Raw genomic sequence first — 20407 nt, 5'->3', positions numbered from 1 at the left:
TATACACCTAGGGGCATTATATACACTGAACAGGCGGCCGATCTCCTTTCTAGGAGACGTAAAACACAAGCTGTCTCGAAGGCGACAAGTTCTTGGCCGAGAGAAGGCACGCAGTTTGAGGTTCCACGCCTTCAGATTATGGGCAGCATGCCCTACGTGCTTTGGCCAAGAAGTAGCTAAAAGTGAAACAAAAAGGTGTCCCCGACTCCTTCTACCCTTGGTGGCACAGCCCTGACAAAAAGTTGCAGCGTTCATAAAGGGTCACACGAACACTGGTGAAATTCATTCTATATAAGTGATTCGCATCCATTCGACAGAGAATGGTTGGCTATTAGAGGAGCAAAGAAAGGGCACTATAACCTTTATTTTTTTTCTTCATTTCGTGCCAGAATTTCCCGCATGCAAAGTAACGGATATCAAAACATGTTCCCACCACAGAGACGCACTCGCAACAAAGGCCGAGTGTTATGCTCCTTTAGCATGCAATGCAATACAAGTTTGTGCATACCTACACTGACCAAATCTCATGACGTTATGAAGAGCTAATGCCGAAAATTCAAGCCAACCTCTAATTTTTGGATATGTTATAGCTTACCAAGATCATTCCCGCTCACGGTAGACTAGCATTACTAGTATTCTAGAACCGTAACTGCCCCAATTTTTCTTAACGATCATATCTAGGATGGCACACGGTTATAAATGACATATCAGACACATATCCCATAATAAATAAATAAATAAATAAATGAATTTTTGCATGACAATTAGTTTGTCTTTCTTTAGAATATCTGCATTTTTCTTCTTTTTTTTTTCTTTTTTTTTCCATCTTCAGTAAATCTGAAGTTGAGTTTCGTGGCAGATGCAATACCTTTCGGGGGGAAAAAGTCAGTAGCTTTTTTGAGTGAACCAGATCCTGTGTCCCATGGATTTCAATTAGGTTGCCACCCAAAACAGCTACAATTCAACTACCCATTATTTAGTGTTTAATTAGGGGTAATTATTTATTAATTAGTGCTTAATATATTCAAACTCTCACTGATCGTTCCAAGTGCAAAGTCTTCGACACTCGATTCTGTATGGGAGCCTTCGTGTTGAAAATATTCGTTTTAGATTCGAAAACTATTGAATACTTCTACTTGAAACAACTTTTGCCAGCGACCATAGAGTTCCGGCGACAACGACTCAATGTCCCATGTCGACGACACTCATCATCAGATCACCACTGGGAGCACTGCACTTGGTGCATGCTCTCCCAGACAGCAAAGACCGCAATCCATGCGTCAGTGAACCTAACCAGTAAAGTGACGGCTCTGGAGCGCAGCTTCAGAGCTCACCACAAGCGCCAAGCAAAATCACGGCACAGCGCCAAAACGGAGTGGCCGTCTCGCAATTAAATGACTACAGTATATGACGGGTACTGACCGACAGTGTATGTCTCAAAAAGAAAGAATGAAAGAAAGAAAGTAACAAAGAAATAAAGGGGTGAGCCTAGAGAATGCTAGCAGGCTATCGTATCACAAACAAGTTACTTATATACAAATAAAAAACTAGAAGAAAAAAGGAGATCCATAAGTTAGGATGTGAGGAATGTAGTAACGGCAGGGACAAAAAGTGTTGGCTTAAAGTACGCGCCCAACCAGGGGGACATAAAATGATTACAATAGCAAATTATTGAACAGCTATACGAAGTAGGGGTAGTGGTTTTATTGGTCGTGTAAACTTGCAAACACTGTCTTACTAAATAAAAAAGCATGGTGTCACGCGTGCACAGGCGAGCAAACACATGAACACATCTCACTCAATGAACTCGAACAGTCGCCATGAAACACAGGCATGAGGAAGAGCGGCAGCAGCAGCAAGCACATTGCCCTTTATGCTACATCTCGTTTCAATGCAAAATACGCCGCGAGAGCACAGCGCACATGAAGATATCGACCCTCGGCACTCCTAGGATTTGTACTCACCACAGATTGCTTTCAACATAAGGCAGACGCGGCCACGCTCAGCCGTGCCATATGCAGCCGCAACTGGAGTAGACCCCTTCCCCCCACTTTCCCCCGGCTCCGACTGTCTTGCCCATCAGTGCACCTCCTGCCGGCCTTTGTCCCTTGTACGCGAGTGATCAAGGCACTATTCTCGATTCGCATGCTTTCACTCGCACCTACAGCACACGGTGCACGGTTCCAGTCTTATCGCACCTGGACTTCATACAAAACCTCATGGCAACGATGGCACGATGTCCATGTGATTGCTATCGCAATAAGAATTAAACGAGAACAGGGGCGCTGTCCCGCAGCATCGGCACCCATCAACTGTAATGGCCACAACTAGTTAAGTCACTGAAATAAATAAAAGCTTGTGGACCTGCGATCAGTGCTCCGGAGGCACACTGTTCAGCTCATGGGGAAAAAACGAAAGAAACAAAAGGAAAAAAAAAACTAGCTAAATATGGCTGAAAAATATCACACCATTTTCATTTCCCTGCTAACACCAAATGACAAAGAACAGGTGGGGATATTAGCGCACTTGAGTTCTTGAAAAGCGGCTTCATACTGATCGTTTCAATCGAAGGAACTGGAACTAGCAAGGAGCTTCTGGAGGGGCGAGGCAATGCTGGCGAAGTTCCGGATAAAACATAGAAAGTATGAGGCGAGTCCAAGGAAGCTGCGCAGTTCTTTTGCGCGAATCGGGTGTGGAAAGTTGAGCACTGCAGAAATTTTGTCCGGATCGGGCTCAATTCCGTCTTCGCTAACAAGATGACCCAGGAAATTAATGGTTGTGCTTGCGAAATGGCACTTCCTCGTGTTTAGTTAAGAGTCCAGCATCAGAAAGGCATGTGAGCACTTCATCTAACTGTTGTAGGTGGTCAGTGAAAGTCGAGGAAAACACGACGATCTCGTCGAAGTAACATAGACAAGCTTTCCACTTGAGGCCGCGAAGAACAGTGTCGATCATTCTTTCAAATGTGGCGGGAGCATTGCATAGGCCGAGAGCATTACATTAAACTCGTATAAAGACCTTCTGGAGTAGAAAATGCGGTTTTCTATTGTCCGCTTTGTGCATTGAAATTTGCCAATATCCGAAGCGAAGATCAAGGCTGGAAAAGTATCGCGTACCTTGCAAAGAATCAAGGGCGTCATCGATACGAGGCATCGAATATACATCCCTACGGCTGAACTTGTATAGTGCGCAGTAGTTAACACAAAATCGTACCGATCGATCCTTCTTGTCCACCAAAACGACGTGTGATGACCAAGAACTGGCAGAGGGACGTATGATGTTTCTTTTCAGCATATCAGCAACATTCTCCTCGATTTTGCGTTCGGCCAAAGAGACTCAGTAGGGATGATGGCGTACAATAGTCTGGCCATCGGTGTCGATACGGTGGGAGGCAACGGAGGTGTGTCCGAATGAGGAAGTATCCATATCAAAGAAGGCCTGATGCTTCGTGAGCAATTTTAGCAACACTTCACTCTGAGCAGCAGTAAGGTCATGAGTTATCACGGAAGCAAGGGCAGATGAAACAGATCTGCCCTGTTGAGGAAGAACTTGCAAGGTGGCAAGAGGAAGCAGGGAGACTAGTTGGGTGTCCACATAACGGGTCACTGCAGAGCTTTGAGGTAGGAGGATTGTCTCAGTGGTCGTGTTTAAAGCGATGATTAATGCGGACCTTTCTCTGAAACGCACCAGGCAGGAAGCGAAGACAATCCCACAGGCAAGACAGTGGCCATAAGGAGTGATGAACACGTTGCCATTGGTGATGTCTGTAGAAGAGAGTTATGATTTGCTCGTGACCGGGAGGCAGTACAGAATTGGCAACAGCGAGAAAACGCAGTCGTGGCTCTTTGTCACTCCCGCTGCAATGAACTGACTCGGTCATATGGACTACATGTTGACGGCAAGAGATTGAAGCGGATGCTGACGAGAGGAAGTCCCAACCTAAAATTAGTTCAGGAGTGCACGGGAATAAAATTGTGAACTCAATGTGATGACGGATACCATCAATGAAGACGCATGCTGTACACTGGGCTGACGGCCGAATTATTTCTCCATTAGCCCCAATCAAGGACGATCCAACATAAGGCGTCTTCCCTTTCCGCAGACGAGAGCACAGGTTCGCATGCATAACAGATATAGTAGCGCCTGTGTCAGAGCTAACAAATGCACACCCTCCACAGACACCAACATGTTCAACAGACATTCAGGAGGACTTGGAGCACTTTGCGGTGATGCAGTTTTCCCTCCAAAAACTGCACTGGTTAGTTTCCCGATTGCTGGACATGGAGTTGGGAGACAGGCTGAAGTGGTGAAACAGAACGTTGGAGCGGCGATGGGCAGTGGCGTCACGAGGCACACGTGTTGTGGGTAATGTTGGAGAAGGCGGCCGGAAATGGAGATCGGTGAGCAGGAGGATTATCGTTACAAGTGCGGTAGACACGAGGAGGTGCCTCATCGCATTCAAAGGCAGCGTAACCACAACGTTCATCTTGCTGGCAGCATCAGCAAAACCGGGAGATATGTCCTCGAAAGCCGCAGTAATAGCAGATAGGCCTCGACGAACGTCAGGCAGAAGAGTAAGGCAGGTCTGAGCTCGGGCGACTAAAGGGGCCAGGTGATCGTGAACAGGCGCAGGCAGTGTGATTGGAGACGGTGCAGCTGGCATTGCAGCAACCTGGGCGTAAGAAGCCGGTTGTGGGACAGCTGGGCGTTCTGAAGGGAGGCCAATTCCTCCTAATAATGCCATGCAGGTCATTAGAAGCAGGCTGGACTCATGTCCAGCCTGCTGCAAGGGGGTGAGCCACGCACTTGCAATTCCTCACAAATTATGGCTCGAATGATAGAGCGAAGCTCAATACTGTTTGCCAGGGGGTTGCCGGAAAAGTCCAGTTGCAAGCGGATTGATTGCAGGGCGTCGAGGTGCTGACAGACGGAGACGACGTCCAACACCGTCAAAGGGTTTTGAGCGGCGAGTGCATTGAAGGCAGTAGATCCTATACCCCTTAAGAAGGTGTTGCATGGAGTCAGTTTCTGGCATGGCACTGTCGACGCAGCAGCAAAGCATGAGGATTTCCTCAATGTACGAGGTATATGACTCGCCATAATGCTGGACGCGCACAGACAGCCTCTTTTTTTTTTTCGGAACTTCCGAATGAACCGTGGATGCGCTAAATATCTGCCGTAGCTGCTCCTTGAAAGACGACAAATCACGGAAGTCTCTCTCGTGATTCAGTTCCATATGTTTGCAACTTGAGAGATGTAAAATGATACGTTTTTAAACCTCGATGTCTCGCTCCAGTTGTACTCACTGACACGTGTCCATCGTAGTTGTTGAGCCAGTCTTCAACGTCTTCACCAGGCAAGCCAGAGAAGATTTCAGGATCATGATACCGGTTGTTGGCAGGGCTGGGAGTGGGGGGTGGCTGGCACTTGAACTGAGCTGGTGGACGCTACGGGCGGGTCTTGCGACATGGCCGCCTCTTGGCGTAAGCGGCGTCCTGAACATAGCTCCAGGAGAGATCTTGAAGAGGACTGCGGTCAAAGGGACCTTAAAGCCCCTCCACCAATTGAAATACCACGGTCGCGACAACACTTTATTCCAAGAAGGAAAAATGGTGCCGATGCAAGAAACGAACACGAGCCGATGATTTATGATGACTTTATACAGATGAAGATGAAGTCCGCATTAATGCTTACACTAATATATATGTCACATTACTTTTGCATTACAAGCCATATGCCAGGGCTATGCAAGGAAGCAGGTGATTCAGGCCCCATGCCGGCAATTTCCCCTGTGGTGCGGTTGCACCAACTAGAGGGCAATACCTCGGGCTGGGGAATCCTCTTTCCAAGTGTCGATGTCCTTTAGGCCGATCACCATCCCGCGCTTGTACCTATTTTACCGGCAGGCACGTTCTAGTGGCAGCTGTGATGTCCCACAGCCACGACCAATGCCCTGCTAATGGGTGGAAAATGGGCACCCAGAAACTACGCCGCAAAATATCTGCAGGGCCTCCTTCCAAACTCGGAAGCTGGGAACAGGGTGTACTGCGCTCAAAATATAAAACTGAAGTTGAATTAAAACAATATAAAAGTTGTTTAATATTATTTATTTTCAGTTTTCACGCGAGAGAAGTACGTTTTCCTATATGGTAAACAGAAGGTTAGGTTTACGTTTATACCTTGCGTAATTCGGCAGTACCAGAGTAAAAAAAAAAAATTTATATGTTGCGCACGCTGCACAACCGAGAAACAGCGGAGGGTAATCAGTCAGTCGGCCATCTGTTCTGCACAAGGCCTGGGAAGACCTGTGCAATAAGACCGCGTAATAGGGCGCTTCAGAAATAGGGGTACTATACTCAAAGTTAAGGAAAGCTGTCAGCCAGGTGTTCAAAAGAACACAAAAGACGAAAAGTGGAGTCTCGGATTTTGGGTTCACAAAGCTGCTTGGACAGGCTATTTCCAAAATTCCCTAATAAGACAATGTGGTTAATGTACACGCAATACATGTATCAGGTGAAATAAGCGTACATTCTAGTTAAATTATGTTGCGGGGTGGGTACCTTCGATGCGCAAAAAAATCGAATGATCGGACCTATACCTAAAAGCCCTTTCTTTCGATTCCAGGATGACCATTAGACAGACGGGATCACGGCACGACTTCTCTCTAGCATCGTATTTGTCAGAATGCAAACAGCAGTTGGTGCAAGTCGAGCGCACCACGGCAGGATGCCAGCTCGACCACAGCTACTTTGGCAGGCCAAAAGCCCTATAGGCCGACCAATTCTATTGTGGCTACGATAGACATGGTCAGCGTATACGGTCAAACCCAAATGGGAACCGAACAAAGAATGGAGAGGGAAGGGGAGTGCGCCGACTGACCTTGATGTGCTTGCGGCACTCCTTGAAGCCGGCCGCAAGTTGCGTCACGACGTCCTTGTGGTCATCCAAGACCTGCTGCACGGTCTCCGAGTAGCGGCTCTCCGAATCGAAGTCTGTCACCTGCAGGCACGCACGATCACTGGTTGCTGCATTCCCTTGAGTGCCGCGAAAATTTCTCAGGCATCGCTCAGGTCACAAGTATTGGCATGTGGCTTGTTTTACTGTTACTCTATGCTACAAGTTCCTGCCACCTGTCCCCAAGGTATTGCCAAAATCTACTATAGTCAGATACGTTCTTGTATACTTCTTTGAGTAGCTTCTTTTTTCTTTAGGTTATTTACACTATGGTGGACACATGTTACAATTACAGTACAGTCGAACCCTACTATATCGAACCCGTTTACATAGAATTATTCTACATATCGAACAATTTTTGGTCACGGTATAGTTACAATGAGTATATATAGCAAAAGTTATGCTTACATCGAACAAATATAGCAACGACTCCCGATATATCGAATGTCGAGCAGCGGAAAAGTGCCCCCAGAAGTTCGCTTTCCCTCGCAGTAGCAGGGAAACCCGCCGGCGTGACTTCATCCAACCGCTCTCCCTACCGTGACTGCGCAGCCTCGGGCTGCTCGGGCGAGCCTCTCGTGCTCTCGTCGTACAAGATGACAAAAGTGCCAGATGTCTCGCTGCTTTTCAGATTCATTGTGTTTGTGCTTTGTGGGCCTTCTCCCGCAGTGTTGCCATGATAAAGTGGCAGAATTCGCCTTTCGTCGTGAAGGTCAAAATCATAAATCGGCTCGAATGCAGTGAGAAGTCGGATGTCCCGGCAGCGTGCAAGATTCCGAGGAGCACTCTCGGCACGATTAGGGCTAAAGCGGCCAGATTCGCGACCCAATGCCCATGGCACCCAACGCGTACGCACAGCCATGTACGAGTGCTTCTTCAAACGTGCCGGTTTCCATGTGCTCGGTGATGACTATAAATTCTGATGAATGCGACAAAGCCGTTGCCGGTGTTGCCGAAGTTTGGAGCGAGCTGTCAGAATTTCCGGGACGAATCAACGGTGGACGAGTTTGTGAGTGCAGATGATGCTGTCGCGGCTATGGGAGAGACCGAAAACGAAGAATACATTGCCAACATTGTACCAAGCACAAATGAAAGTGGGCACAATGAGGAAAGCAATGACAGTCATTTGCCCACATTCTCCAAAGTGATTGGTGCATTCGCACTAGTCCGGAGCTTCTGCGCGAATACGGAAGGTTGTGGCCTCAGCTATTCTGACTCCTTAGACAATGTGGGGAAGTGCGTGCGTCGCAGGCAGCGCAATTGCCCAAGCAGAAGAAAATGCAGGACTAATGTCACAATCCACCCGGGCTCGTGAACAAGGGAGGTCCGGATGTGAAACGTCCAGATGCGACGTCCACCATCCGGACGTCATGGAGGTCCGGATGCAAGACGTCCACCATCCGACCCAGCAGGAGCTCACAGGGGGCACAGCCAGTGACATCGTGAGGTGTGGTTCGGTACTGGAATAGTATCCGGGCAATCTGTGTCCGGAAATCCCCAGTCTAGCTCTTCTAGAGCTTGTCTTTAACGGTTTGCACCACCCGCTCGGCTGCATCATTTGAAGCAGGGTGGTACGGTCGAACCATCATCCGACGGATTCCGTTTTTCGTAAGCCAGGCCAGGTACTCTGTGCTGGCGAAAGCAGGACCATTGTCGGACACGATGACATCAGGCAACCCCTGGGCAGCGAAGACCTGGCGTAGCGCCGCAATGGTCGCGCCTGCTGATGGAGTGGTGACAGGTAGAACCTCCACCCACTTTGAAAAGACGTCCACCACCACCAGGAAGTACTGGCCCTTAAGGGGTCCCCCAAAATCCACTTGTAGGCGGGACCAGGGTCTCTGTGGGAACGGCCAGGGGGTGATTTCCACACGATGCGAGGCTCGCTGATTCTCCTGGCAGATTTGGCAGCTCTGCACCACATCCAGGTTGGCTTCCTGGTACTTTGAAAGACGAACGCCCAATGCATGAATCCAGTTTCGGCCCAGCAGCGTCAGCGACGACCCCTTCGTTAAGTAAAGGGGAAGGGTCGCCTCCCTGTTGCAAAAGCGAACGCTGACCTTTGCCTGACCCTGGACCTGGGAGAGTTGGCCGGAGTAGCTGCACAGCATCACGCCCGAAGCCTCGACGAACACGCCAGGGAAAGTACGCTTGAAGAGCTTCCCGGCCATTACAGACACGCTGGCCCGTGTCCAGTTCCATGGAAATGGGGTGCCCGCAGACTTCGACGGTCAGCATGTATGGCAGCACAGACGACGGTACAAAGCCTGTGTTCCACATGTCGAAAATCGGTGGGTCCTCGGCCACGACGTGGAGCCTGGCCGAGGAAGAACTTGAGCTTGCTGCCGCATGCCTCCACCGCGTACCCTTGCGACAGCTACCCTGGCTGCGGGCTTGTGTTGTACCTGGGCTTGAATCGGGCTGCTGCTGCTGTTTGCTGTTCGTCCTCCCCCTTCGGCATACATGTGCCAGGTGCCCAGTTTTCCCACACGTAAAGCATTGTGCTTGAGAGAACTGGCACTGTGAAGGGGAGTGGGCACCACCACAGCGACCGCAGGTAGTAGCTTTTGTCGCGAACTTGTTGAACGCCGCTTCCGCCGACGATGAGCCAGTCGCACAAGCAATCTCGCCGGCGCCCTTGGCGGCAGTTTCCATTGCCAGCGCTGCCTTCACGGCGTCGCCCAGCGAGGGGTCGGGAAGCTCCAGGAGTTGTGTCTGCATGGCAGGGTTGTTGATTCCGCAGACGAAACGGTCCCAGAGCAGCGAATCCAGTTGGTCCCCGAAAACGCAGGCACTCGCTAACCCTCGTAGTGCAGCAACAAATTGCCCGAGGGTCTCTCCTTCCCGGCGGCTCCGGTTGTTGAAGCGGAAACGCTCCATTAGTGTGGACGGTGCTGGGTTGAAATGCGAGCGCAGTATGGCGAGCAGCTCACCCAGCGACTTAACGTGCGGCGTGGCTGGCTTGAGAAGGTCGAGCAGGAGGCTGAAGACGTGGGTCCCGCAGCTGGCCAGGAAAATGTCCCACCGTTTGGCCTCGGGTGTGTCGTTTGCCCGGAAGAACACGTGGACTTGCTCCTTGTAAATTTGCCAGGCGGACCCATCTCCCTCGAACGGCTCGAGCCTTCCATACAGTGGCATGGCGACAGCAACGGGGGGTGCTTCGTCCCACGTCGCCGCTCGCGGCGGCGTGGGACGATCCGTGGGTACTCGTCGCCAGCCTCGTCGCCAGTGTCACGAGTATCCCGGGCTCGTGAGCAAGGGAGGGCTCGAGGCACCCTCCAATAGACGGACGCGCCGCAGCGTGGTGGTGCTGCTGATGATGATGGTGACCGGCGAGCAGCCGCGCTCGTCGGCGTTTATTGTGGTGCGGTGACCACTGTTGCCTGCCGAGCTTTAGCAGGCCACCGAGCCTGGCGGCGAACGAACATTATGCCTGGGGGGCGTCACAAGCCTGCTACAACTAATTTGTGCGAAATAAGCTAGTTTCATCAATAAAGTGATTTTATAAATGGTATGTGCTTTTATGACATTTAATTATTTAGCAGGCTTATATGTATCAAATTATGCTCTGTATCGAACTTATAGGTGTTTTTTTTGCGAGTTACGATATAGCCGGGTTCGACTGTAGTGAGAAATTGTTCTAGTGTATTCTCTTTCTGTTACTTTCTTTTTATAGAAACAAATAACTAACATTCCAACTATTACAAGCAACATTTGTTCCATACAAAGTTGGAAAAGTTATTGATGACACGCCCTGGGCAGCCAATCGGATAGGTCACCCTACTAATATCATTGGGGCAAATGACAACAAATGGGTAGGGGCAGCTTAAAATTCAGCCGAGCGATGTGGTGTGATTGGCAGCGATGTACATTTTTAAAACCTTATAATAAATTGAACACTTTACATAGAGCACTTATATGCGTCAATTTTTGATCAGGAGGGCCTACTCTAATGACTCGATACATTTGTACAAAAACGTCAAAATCATTTCAGGCTCCTTTTAAAGCACAAGGATAGCGGTGATCACAGTCGGTGATCGGCGAAAATCTGATCTGCCGGTCAAATGCGTCGGTTTTTTTATGCATGACTCATCGCTGATACCCGTGTGTCTTCCACGAAGCACCACACAATTTGTGTCGCACATACAAACAGATCATGCAAGGTTCGGTGACAGCGGAGAATGGATAGAACCATCGATAACATTCGACACATGCAGGTGCATCCTGCTCCGAGCGGTAATGTTTAAAATTTGTTAGCCGGTGAAAAGTGGTTACTGGAGAAAGATGTACAAACACACATGTCAACATCGAAATGAAGAGACGACCCTCTCGCATGGCCCAATACATGACCGCTTCAAGGGACTGTCTCATGCAAGAGCATGCATAGCATTTCGCGCATTCGTGTGAACTTCTTGCAAATTGAACATTTATGTGGTATGCCTTGCAGCAAGTCATTCCGAAAAAGAAATTGACAAAATAAAGAAAACTGCGGACAATGTGCAGTGCAGCTGCAGGTACTTACCGGAGGGATCTCGGTGAGCAGGTAAAATGTCTGGGTGTACAGTTCGTGCTAGAACAGAGAATGACAGGGCACAATCTTTGTCAGGGCAGTTCTTTCTCGACTAAGTAACAGAGTGTACTGTCAAGTGTCTCAGACACTGTGCTGCTGAAGCACGCGTAGTTGCAATTCTTTACACTGTGAACACCAAACGACAGTGGAACATTTTCTGGCTCATATATATCCTATACGAGGCTTATGGCTGCCTCATGGACAAAAGAGAGTTCTCCCATCACATAACACATTACCGGCCGGTTCGTGTTTAAAGAATGGCTGTGCAGAGAGTGCGGCTGCAGAGTTTGAAGACAAAAAACAAATTTAGCGCTAACAAAAAAAAATTTGTACACAGAGATGAAAGACATCACTTGCTACAAGGTAGGGGTGTTCAAATAAATATTTTGACACCGAATCGAATTCGAAGAGGAAAGTGCCAGAAGCTAATCAGATCAAATCGAATATTGAATAGTTTTAGAATAATGAGCAGCTGTTATCCCATTTACCGTATTTACTTGCATAATGATCGCACTCGCATAATGATCGCACCCCTGAATTTTTTCGTCAAAATTCGCTCTTTTTTATTTCCTGCGTAATGATTGCACCCCCAACTTGCCGCAGCGATATGTCGTGTGCCAAGTCTAGCTAATAATGATCGCACTGTCGAATACTACGCGAATGTCTCTTCAAGACAAACCAAGCCGTCTGCACGCACCAACCATTCTCAAGCAGATGCCCCATTTCATTCTTTTCATCACATTCCGCACTTCAATGACAAAGAAAAAAAAAAGAAGTCTACAACCAAACTCGCCTTTATTATGTGTAGGCTTTATAATGGCTGTGGTCAACAACAACAACAAAAAAGGCGCCTTTCGATTCTTCTTTTCTGCACTCATGGGCACGCAACAAATCGCGAACGGCAACAACAGAAGCCACGTTTACACTGATATGTTAAAAGTGTACCCTATTCATATGCCGACGCTTGTAACACGGCTAAGATATTTGCCCACCCTTAGCAGAAACGTGCCGTATTAGGATAGTAGCGAAGACAAATGCTGCAGTTTCTGCCGCATGCCCGCCATGTGTTCCTATGTCACTGGCAGCTAAGCGCGCCCATTTGTTTCCGTCCCCTCAAAGTGGACATGGCTACGTTATTGCCGCAAACTTGCCGATAGTAACGATATTATTCATTACTGATATGGAAGAAACTGTTTCAATGCATGTAATGTACTCAAGAGAAAAATAAAAATCGCGTTTGGCGTGTTCGGCTTGCTCCGTCGGCTGTCTTTGTTTTGGTGTCTCGCACTACATACAGGGGCAGCCGCCTATTTTTGACCTGTTGTCATCCCGCAGCAAATGCGAGACGAAAAAAAAAAAATGCAGTTTTTTTTTTTTTCCGGGTAATTTAACCCGCATGATGATCGCACCCCTGAATTTGTGTCAATTTTTTTTTACAGAAAAGTGCGATCATTACGCGAGTAAATATGGTAATATAAAACGATCTTCTCATCCTAGTATTCTTAAAGTCAGCCAGTTTCAGTGATTGCATAGTGTGTTATGAAGCGTTCTTTATTAAAAGCGCAACTACAGCTTTAGAAGCAAACTAGTAGAAAAAAAATTTGATTATGGGGTTTTACGTGTCAAAAACACGATTTTATTATGAGGCACGCCCTAGTGTGGGACTCGGAATTAATTTTGCCACCTGGGGGTTCTTTAACGTGCCCACATTGCAAGGGCAACGGGTGTTTTTGCATTTCGCCCCCACTGAAATGCGGCCACCGCTGTCGGGTTTTGATTCCACGACCTTGTGCATACATATCAGCGCAACGCCACAGCTGCTATGCCACCATGGCAGGTGAGCAAGCAAGTAGTTTCTTCGCATGCACAAGACTCTTCAGAGTGCGAATGATCTCTGTTTAGCCTGCAAAGTATACGTATACCTAAGCGAAATAGCGTGCTCAACTCAGAAAGTTTTCATGTTTTATGTCTATGCTATTCCCACAGGAGTGAAAATTTACGTTGCTTTTGCTCCAATTTTATTTTCTTGGGTGCAGTTGATGTTTTAGATATTCAAAAAGTATTAGAAAAATATTTGCACTTACAAATAGTGACTATTCCATTCAAAGACCCATTCGAATAGGAGACTATTCAATTTGTTATTCGTGTGGGACGATGGAAATTATGGAAATTATGTTCCTAACATTCGCACACCCTTGCTACAAGGTGGCGCAAGAAAACACGTAAGTGAACCTTCAGCATTCTATCTAAACAAAACAAACTATACATTGCTTGATAATATCGGTCATTAGTGTTGGAAGCTAATGGTATGCATTTATTTTAGTGAGCAGCTCCCGTTCCAGCGATGAGCGTCGGCGACCTTCGGTGTAACCGAGCGGACGAGCACAGTGAAGGATGAAAGACGGCGATAGCGAAGAAATTGCGAGGAATGTGGAGGAGGAGGGTATGATTAAAGCATGAGAAGAAATGCGTAGTGCCGCTCAAGACAGGCTCTGCAGCAACGACTGCTACGAGATGGCACCAGAGTAGCGCACTGTGGTCTGTTCACCGATGACGCCAACATTAAGACATATGGCGAACGCATCTTCGCTGCGGCTGCTGTGAACAGCCCCCACGCGTCACCCACACGCTGCCTCTTGTGACCTACCAATTAGCGAGGCAGTAGCGCCACACTTGGCTCCATTTTCAATGTGCTGCACGAGACAGACTGTCCGTGCCAGCCATGATACTCACCGCGTTCTCTTCCTCATATAAACTGTGTACCTATATAATCATAATACAAAATATTGACATGCATACTTCTTTTACATATAGAGCCGCACTCAAATTTCACATTAGGGAGTATTGTATTCGTCAGTGAATTTTCTTCACCAGTCTTTCTTGTCAGTCATATCTCTTTTATGTTTTGTTTATACCTCGTATGATTTCATGGCGAGTTCACAGCTCCACAGATAAAGAACGGATAGCATGTGCGAAATTCTTTATCGCAAAGCTTGTGTTCTGCTTCATACAAGCGCAGTAAAGCATCAAACAAAACACACGACCAACTGTAGCCACATTCATTGCACTGGTGGTGCAAAGAACGCTAAGAGGGCGGAAACAAAATTAATGAAAAATCCGAAGGGTGGAGCACATTCGCAGCACTGAGATGCGTGTTCCGTCACGTCCCCAGATGTATATCGGTGCGCCATGACGACTGCGGCAGAGCGAGTGTACTGATGTGTGTCAGAACGAGACGCCATCGGGCTCGGCATTCGCGGCACTGCGTGTTTCCAACAGAAGCTGCAGTTGCTCTAGGAATACCACACAGCAATTGGGAACGCAACGTGCGCGCGGAGGCCTCTCCCAAAGCTGCAGTTGCAGCCCGCATTCAATAGCTCGCTTTGAGATGTGCATTCCCTTAAATTCACGACCGCAATACAAGCTAGATGCAATGAGAACAACCAACACTTTTAAAGACTGTGAAATCTTTAATTTCTTTATTCAACGAATTACTAGCGCCGATGGAAATCGTTAAATGTGTAATAATTGCGGATTGACTATAGATATAATAACTAGAACTAGCACAGGTTGCAACTGTAGATTTCCTTTATTTTTCTACAAAAAAACAACTTGAGCAGGTCCGTGCGGTAGAAAAGTACAATTGTACAATTTACAATAACCCTTAGACTAAATTTTCCTTGTGGACTGCTCGCAATTTCTTCTATCTTGTTTTCGCTGCATGTTACGCTAGCGTTATGTATTATGCTGCATGATTCAGATTGGACTGTAAACTGTCTCCAGTGCTGTGTGTGCGACAGGCATCACAAAAGCACCTTAAGCCTCGTACTCCCTGGTAGAGAAATTTTTTTGGATTGTATACTGATGTGAAGAAATAGTGTAATTTGGAACATCAAGAAATGCATAATTCGCCTAAATAAATTAAAAGAGTCGAACATGAAATGGCCCTCCCGAATGCTGTGACGAAAGCAAACAGCATTCCAGCAAAGATTTTCTCAAAAATGCCTCGCACGCGAAATCGGATCACGAATTGCATAACGCTCTATTATTCTTTCCACTGCAATGTCCTTAAAGAGACTATTTCCATTTCGAACATATACTATGGTGCATGCACGCATGCACAAATCTATACCAAGAGGGCGCATGCAAGGCGTGACATACTGACCACGGCCAGGATGGTGGGGTTGCAGCCCACGATGAAGGGCAGGTTCCGAAACCCCGCGATGCGGTGCGCAATCCTCACTGGGAGCTCCTTGTGCAGGTACTGGGCACTGCGCTGCACAGTGAGGGGACGGTGACCAACTATTACATCGGGTGCGCAAGCAAAGCTGGCCCCGAACGCACAGTACAATGGCGGCTACTCGGCCAAGAGGGGAGAAGTGCGCAGCACAGCCCGGTTTGTTCACAACAGAGAAAGCATTTATAAACACGTTTTTCGAGATCATATAGAAAATATGTGACGAGCATATATGGCCCCGACTACACATCACAAAAGCTTGAGCAGATCTATGCCAACTCTTAGCAGGTGCTGGTGTACATGTGTACACGTGTGTCCCTTCAGTGAGTCCTCGCTCAGTGCCACATTTCGATTCAACATGAACACATAACTAGCCACTAGCTTAGTCCTTCCAAATGCAGGCGTACATCAACAACAGCATCAGCTACTGAGACCGAGACCCTGAAGGGCTGCAAGGATTTCCTAACGCAATCCATGGCCCGAATAATGCAACATTCTACTCCGCCACTGGGATGACAAAAGTCGAGTTTCGCGGCCACGCCGTGGGATGGCGTGGCCACGTGTGGCTGTGCAGTTAGGGTTCTTCGATGTTTTCCTTACCCGCCAACGGGGAAGGAGGACATCAAGGAACCCTAACTATGATGCCACCTCTATGAAGGACAAGCTTAAACCTATTTAAGAAATTCTTTTTAAGCAAGATATAAGAACTTCATCATTTCAATTTTGCTCGCCGATGTGCAACAGAAATTCAACAGGGGCAGCGGCCGCCTCAAGTGTACTTTTGTTTTCGGTGGCCGCGAGTGGCGGTGCTGGCGGCACTTTTAACGTATTCCAATGGAGTGAGGCAGTGACACAATGATGCACCTAAGTTCACCTCGGTATTGAAAGCGACGAAACAGGCTGCAGCAAATGACGAGAGCCACGACGCAGACTATTTGCTTCCTTGCTGCAGTTCCGCATTGACGAAGTTCCGGAGCATTGCCAAAACTTGCACGAGGAAGTTAGATCGGCTTTGCCCATGCCCGCCTATCTGCAAACTTCAAAACTGCAGCATACTTTTGTGTGTCTGTGCGCGTGTGTGTGCACGCGCCACTCCCCCACTCTCAATGGGGGCGATGAATTGGCCGCCCCCTCCCCCTCCTCCTTCCCAAGTGAGGGTGTGGGGTAGTGAGCTGTGCATACATAAAAAAAATGCTGCTAAGGAAAGCAGTTGCTGCCCTGGCGAAGACAAGCCCACTTGTGGAAACACTGGCTTAAAGCAGCATTCCTTGTTCGACTATTACTGTCCAGTGTATTACAGGCTTTCCAGTTCACTTTAATACAAGCACTAGCTGAAATAATTTGAGCGCCATGCTATTTATTCCAAATGCCAAAGCATTTAATCTCAGGGCCAGAAGAAATTGTGTGCCAGTGAGTTTAATCCAAGTGCCAACATGTTTATTTCGAGCGCCAGAAGCTTTATTTGAAGTGCCAGACAATTAATCCGGGCAATAAAAGCGTCAACACAGTTGAACTGCCAACGTACAGTTACTGGGAGACCACACAGCACAATATTTATGTTGTCAATGCTAATTTTGATAAATCAATGATGGGTATTTTGCTTGAGGCTGATGGATGGGGCCGATGGCTTGAGGCCGACGACTAAAGCTGGTCTTTCAAGCAACGTGTGAATGGAAGGACAAGTCTTTTGTATATTTTCTGTATATTTAATGCAAATTTTTAAAAGATAAGAGGACGGTCAAGGTTCGCCATTAAGAGCGGAACGCAATAGCATTCAAAGATCCCTGACTGCCTCTCACGCTTCCAGGCAACTGGAGCACATGTAACTGTAATGTTTACCAGGAAACGCTGGCTGCGAACGCTATGCACGAAGGCGGGCTTTCTAGCAAAAACACGGCCTCTTGTGCAGGCCGCAATCGCCACTCCGTGGCCCCCAAGTTACTGGGCCGAACGGCGCTCTTCCATTAAGGCGCTGCATGTGGAAAAATTTGGCGAGGGTGCTTTGAGAGAACTGGATTGGAGTGGAGATGGGCTTCACGGCAGATTCAATGTAATCTCGCTACGGGCGCTGAGACCAATTGTGCGTGTACGCTCTTATAATGGTGCTTTATTTCAACTACAAATATATATTCGCACCTTTTTGCTACGTATACATATCTGAGACATGGGTTATACAACATGACATCTTCAATTCTGCTGTCGCTGTCAACTGCGTCGTCTGCTAGCATCGTCATTGCGCGGACGCTGGCATATGCCCAGTTTTTGTCGCAGAAAGTCTGTGCAGATAAATTTGCTTATGGTTTTACTTGCTTTGATGCGCCCGCGACTCTTGTCAGCTGGTACCAATTGTAGTTTTAGCCACGTGAACAGATATTTTTAACATCATTTTCTAAAAGTAACACATAATCTTTGCCACAGAAGTCCCCTATCTGCAACATGAAGCTACCCAAGAAAATTTTATTGATATCGTGTCATTTTACGTGCGCTTCTTGTTGGCGGTATATTGATCAGGGACAATGATCACAGAAAACATTATTAAAGTGAAATAAACCAGGTTTATTGACTGCGTGGTGTGAAGAGATGCAGATTACCAAAGTATTTCTTGGTAAATCTAAGGGTGCATAGACATATATCCACGACATGTACGTAAGAGAAAGATTATCATATTCTAAATGCACTGATTGAGAAAGTGATAACTCGTGACTGGAATAAGCATGTTTCTTTCAAAAGCTGCGCCAGCCCCGGGTGAACCAGTCGACTTTCCATGAAAAGGAATCAAGGCAATTATTGGACGTTAATATGAACAACAGTGTTAGGGAAAAGATATTGCCTCTGTACTCAGACTGAATCGGGGAAACCGGGAAGTCTTTGCCAATGTAATCTCCGTGGCTTGTCTGGCAATCTCCTTCAATGTGCCAGCAGGCAAAATGAAGTAGAAACATATAGTTTAATCGAATGGTATTTTGCTGTTCAGATTGTATTCGACTTTGGAATTCAGCATTAAAAATGACCGAAAAGCCATTTCTGTTCTAAATGCAATACATAAAAGCACTTTTAAAGTCTCGAAGGTGAGGGGCCGATGCAAGCAAGGACTCTTATTCCGAATGATTGTACTGCTGGACAATCATGGCTGTTGCACTGAGGCGCACCAGTTCCTGACGTAATTAACACACAGGTGCTATTCGGTTCTGCTGAACAAGTTCCTAGCTGTCATTTAATATAAGCGCCCCATTTTGGGGCAGCCTGCAAATCTGCTAGCTTGATTCAGGCAAGGAAAACATTTTTTTGATAGTTATGTCTGCCACCCATTAAAACTGGGCGCCCAATGTGGAACCACACTTATCTTCTTGAAGGAACACAGCAGATCTACAAATATCTCTACATATATGAGAGGCATGCTGTTCCTTTAATTGCTTCATTATTATCCTTATGATAGTGCACTGGATAACTGAAAGCAGCCGATTATAATGCAGAACCTGCTCAGTTGAGCGGACGTACAGATGGGAATGGCATTACATTTAGGTATGAAATATAAGATAAGCATAACATGTTTTCCTCAGAAATCAAACTCAAGAATAATTTATCTCGTTTACATTCCTAGAAAAAGTCGATGGACAGAGCTACCTTCTTTATTTTTTATTTTTCAAGTTAAACAAATTCAGGCGTTTTACGTCTGGCGATATGGTTATGAAGCACCTTGTTCAGTTCTCACTACCTGGGGTTCTTTAGTACACTTTAATAGAAGTACCTGAGTGCTTTTCCATTTTGTTCTTATCTAATTCCGCGACCTGGTTGGGACCCATGAGCTCGAGTTTAGCACCGCAATGCCATATCCATTATGTAGCCACTAATTAGGCTACCACGCCATATTTTTTTCTTTTTTGGTTGTTGTTAAGCATGGACTGGACAAAAAATTTCACACGGCTGACGGGCCGAACATTAGCATATATAACAGCTACCTAAAAGTGTTTTCAGTGCCTGAGGTCCGACAGCAATAAAAGAACCCGCATATAAATTACTCCGAATTCTGTTATGTGAGGAAGGTGAGGACATGAAATGTTGCACTGCAATTTTTTGTTTGTATAATACTTTCTGTACATCTGAGCGCAGGGCACCAGATGGGACATATATGGTTTAATTATTTGAAGCAGCAAGTAGGAAGTTTACATGTGTTTTTTTGTCTGCGTTTCACAAGACCTGCTGAAGGAAAACTATATGTGCAAAAATACACACAGGAGAGATACATACTGCTTGAAGAACAAGAAAAACATTTGTTCTCCAAAGGGAACCATACAATAACATAGCATAATGAAAGCCGACACTGCGGCCGCAATGCGTGCACAATCACAGAGCTGCATTAAAAAAATATACAATAAAATAAAAAAGAGAAAGAAAGGCGCCTATTCCTAAGGCATAAATACATGTCATACAGAAATATAAACACCATTTAAGCAGTCTGAATGCATAGACCTGCGTGTGTAGTACAAATGGCCCTTCCGAGAAGTATTGCCAATAGTTTCCAACGGGGCAACCTTGACGCGTTCCTATTCACTTCTATCGCAAAGTTGCCACAGTATTTTTCGTCAACACCTCGCCTCACTGCAAAGCATGGGCCACCCCAGCCGTCCCTCCTACTCAGCCATATT

At 46.9% G+C, this 20407-nt stretch overlaps 1 protein-coding gene across 1 annotated transcript in view; it reads right to left on the bottom strand.

Moving 5' to 3' along the window:
- Nucleotides 1-20407, bottom strand: part of LOC135897917 (branched-chain alpha-ketoacid dehydrogenase kinase-like) — a 114111-nt gene that overhangs the window by 59595 nt on the left and 34109 nt on the right. The window contains exons 3-5 of the mRNA XM_065426607.2: nt 15690-15800; nt 11477-11524; nt 6880-6999 (exon numbers count right to left, since the gene is read on the bottom strand). Coding sequence (XP_065282679.1) covers nt 6880-6999; nt 11477-11524; nt 15690-15800 — 279 coding nt within the window. The remainder of the gene's footprint in view (nt 1-6879; nt 7000-11476; nt 11525-15689; nt 15801-20407) is intronic.

Source organism: Dermacentor albipictus, chromosome 2, assembly GCF_038994185.2.
Source record: "Dermacentor albipictus isolate Rhodes 1998 colony chromosome 2, USDA_Dalb.pri_finalv2, whole genome shotgun sequence".
Lineage (NCBI taxonomy): Eukaryota > Metazoa > Arthropoda > Arachnida > Ixodida > Ixodidae > Dermacentor > Dermacentor albipictus.
This window is presented reverse-complemented; position numbering and strand designations above follow the sequence as displayed.